Below are 3737 nucleotides of genomic sequence, written 5' to 3' on the forward strand. Positions count from 1 at the left end.
GAGGGGGTGGAAGGAGGAGACGGCGGTTCAGGGCGCGTGGAGGAAGGTGGTCCTCAACCCAATGGAGATCCCAGCTCGCGTAGGATGAGAGGAGAACCCCAAAATGACATCAAGGGGGGGTTTCTTGCTGCCCCCCAAGAGGAAATCCTGGTGGTGGTGGGCTGGGGAAGGTGGTCCTCAACCCAACGGAGATCCCAACTCGTGTAGGACCAGAGGAGAACCCCAAAATGACATCAAAGCGGGGTTTGCTTCCACCCCCCAAGAGGAAATCCTGGTGGTGGTGGGCTGGGGAAGGTGGTCCTCAACCCAACGGAGATCCCAACTCGTGTAGGACCAGAGGAGAACCCCAAAATGGCACCAAGGGGGGGTTCTTGCTGCCCCCCAAGAAGAAATCGTGGCGTTTCATGACGAAGCTCTCCTCCCCACCACCTCCTCCGCCTCCTTTGACCCCAAAATGAAGGCCGCGGCGTCCCTTACCGGCGGCTTCGCCGACGTGCCGCGGTTCCTTCAGGGTGGGGTGGTGCACCACGCAAACGTAGTCCTTCCCCTCCTCCCCCACCTCCAAGCGCAGGACGCTGAGGACGGAGAAGACCTCCCGGCCGGTGACGGGTCCCATTTTGGTACGGGCTTGGAGGTCTCTGCCCCCCGTCCACTGGAGGACGATGTCTCGGGGGGAGAAGTCGGTGACGTCGCAGAGGAGGAGGTCCCCTTGGGTGGCCCCGCCGGGGACACGGGTCACCGTCACATTCGGGGGCTTCTGGAGGTTGGCTGGGGTGGGAGAGGGGGGACACACCCTGAGCTGCAGGCCCAGGTGGGACCCCATATGGACCTGGTGACCCCATATGGACCTGGGAGACCCTATAGGGCCCTGGTGACTCCATGTGGGCCTGGGAGACCCTATAGGGCCCTGGTGACCCCATATGGACCCCATATGGACCTGGGAGACCCTATAGGGCCCTGGTGACTCCATGTGGGCCTGGGAGACCCTATAGGGCCCTGATGACCCCATATGGACCTGGAGACCCCATATGGACCCAGGAGACCCTATATGGCCCTGGTGGCCCCATACAGACCTGGAGACCCCATACGGACCTGGGAGACCCCATACGGACCTGGGAGACCCCATATGGACCTGATGACCCCATATGGACCTGGAGACCCTATAGGGCCCTGGTGACCCCAGAGATAGAGCCCTATACAGCCCCATATGGCCCCATATGGTCCCATAGAGTCCCATATGGTCCTATAGACCCCATAGAGCCCCATAGGGTCCCCTCTACTCACGGCCGGGCCCCAGGTGGACCTCCTTGGTGACGTTGCGGTGGCAGGGGACAGTGGCGTGGCAGTGCAGGTGGCGGCCGCCCAACCACTCCTCCAGGGTGACGGGGCGGGCGAGGAGAAGACCCTGGGTGCCGTTGGGGTGGCGGAGGAGGTCCCTCCCCATCTGCCCCACCCGGTCATCGTCCCAGGTGAGGGTGGCACCTTCTAGGTGCCACCCCAGGAGAAGACAGGTGACGGAGGCGGTGGCACCGGCCACGAGGTCGGCGTAGGAGGGTTGGGTGAGGTAGAGCTGGGGTGGGACGGGGGCGCCCACGCAGGCTGCAAGGCGGGGGAGAAGGTCCACCGTGGGGCACTGCTGGTGGCTCCCCATCCATCCATCCATCCATCCATCGTGTCTGGTGTCCATCCATCCCACCATCCATCCCACCATCCATCTGGTTTCTCCTCATCCATCCATCTCTGGTGGCTCTCCATCCATCCTTCTATCCATCCGGTATCTCCTCATCCATCCATCCATGTCTGGTGTCTCTCCATCCATTCATCCATCCATCCATCCCACCATCCATCTGGTTTCTCCTCATCCATCCATCTCTGGTGTCTCCCCATCCAACCATCCATCCATGTCTGGTGTCTCTTCATTCATCTATCCCACCATCCATCCATCCAACCATCTGGTATCTCCTCATCCATCCACCTCTGGTGGCTCTCCATCCATCCATCCATCCATCCATCCATCCATCCATCCATCCATCCATCCATCCATCCAGTATCTCCTCATCCATCCATCTCTGGTGGCTCTCCATCCATCCATCCATCCATCCATCCATCCAACCATCCATCTGGTTTCTCCTCATCCATCCATCTCTGGTGTCTCCCCATCCAACCATCCATCCATGTCTGGTGTCTCTTCATTCATCTATCCCACCATCCATCCATCCAACCATCTGGTATCTCCTCATCCATCCATCTCTGGTGGCTCTCCATCCATCCATCCATCCATCCATCCCTCCATCCAGTATCTCCTCATCCATCCATCTCTGGTGGCTCTCCATCCATCCATCCATCCAGTATCTCCTCATCCATCCATCTCTGGTGGCTCTCCATCCATCCATCCATCCATCCATCCATCCATCCATCCATCCAGTCATCCATCCATCCAGTATCTCCTCATCCATCCATCTCTGGTGGCTCTCCATCCATCCATCCATCCATCCATCCATCCATCCATCCATCCAGTATCTCCTCATCCATCCATCTCTGGTGGCTCTCCATCCATCCATCCAGTATCTCCTCATCCATCCATCTCTGGTGGCTCTCCATCCAACCATCCATCCGCCTGCTATCTCCTCAGCCATCCACCCATGTCTGGTGGCTCTCCATCCATCCATCCATCCATCCACCCACCCCACCATCCTTTCTTCCGCCCCACCACCCCCCCTTACCCGTGCACTTGCTGCTGTTGCGCGTCACCGCCCCTCCACCCGTCGCCCGCGACACTCTGCAGGTGTAGACGTCCCCTTTGTCCCAACTCTCCCGTCCGATCTTCAACTGACTCCTCGCCCCGGTCTTCTCCTTCCCGACGGTGGGAGACATCTCCTTCCCGTTCAACAACCAGGACACCTTCACCTGCTCCGCCGTGGGGCTCCAGACGCCGCAGAGGAGCTCCAACTCCACCTCATCATCTCCACACCGGGGTTCCACCAGGAAGACGCGTTCCTCCACCGCCGTCACCCCAACCGGCGCCTCCATCGGCTTACAATCTACGGGATGGAGGGCCACCACGATGTCACCCCCCTCACCCCAAATCCAACCCGTCCCACCACCCCCTGACCATCTCCTACCGTCCTTGGGCAACTGCAAGGAGTTGAGATTGGAAGGTCCATGGCTCACGTGGCACTGGGGGGGTCGGTCGCCGCTGGTGATGTTGACGGTTCTGCTGCTCACGTAGACGTTCTCCTTGGCCAACTGCACGGTAGCCAAAGCCACGGGGTTGGCGGCCACGGCGACGCTGGTGCCCGCCGGCGACACCCACTGGACGGTGGGGTCGGTGGTGGGGATGTTGGTCACCAAACAGACCAAAACGGTGGCACCGGTTGCTTGCTGGCAACAAGGAGCCACCAGGAAGGCGATGGGAGTCGTGTTTTTCTCTGCTGTGGATAAAGGGGAGGGATGGGGTGGGACTGGAGGACAACCACCCCACATACCCCTCCCAAAAAAAAGCCTGAGGAGCAGGTGGCCCCCCAAAAAACATCTCCAAGGAGTTCCCAACCCATCATACCCTCCCAAAAAAATCTCCAAGGAGCTTTGACCCACCAAAAAACATCTCCAAGAAGCACCCAACCCATTGCGTCCCCCCCCAAACATCTCCTAGGAGCATGGGGCACCCCAAAAAAGGTCTCCAAGGAGCACCCAACCCATCGTGCCCCCCAAAAATATCTCCTAGGAGGACGTGGCCG

At 59.8% G+C, this 3737-nt stretch overlaps 1 gene segment (V, D, J or C); it reads right to left on the minus strand.

The window, feature by feature from the left end:
• Positions 1-3431, minus strand: part of LOC104284510 — a gene marked incomplete at its 5' end in the record, with an annotated part of 5974 nt that extends 2543 nt beyond the window's left edge. Inside the window, 4 exon segments of the C gene segment in view lie at positions 478-768; positions 1285-1599; positions 2724-3041; positions 3123-3431. Of these exon segments, the coding sequence occupies positions 478-768; positions 1285-1599; positions 2724-3041; positions 3123-3431 (1233 nt within the window).
• Between the last annotated feature and the right edge of the window lie 306 nt (positions 3432-3737).

The sequence above is a fragment of the Charadrius vociferus genome, unplaced genomic scaffold (genome assembly GCF_000708025.1).
Source record: "Charadrius vociferus isolate BGI_N301 unplaced genomic scaffold, ASM70802v2 scaffold894, whole genome shotgun sequence".
Taxonomy (NCBI): Eukaryota; Metazoa; Chordata; class Aves; order Charadriiformes; family Charadriidae; genus Charadrius; species Charadrius vociferus.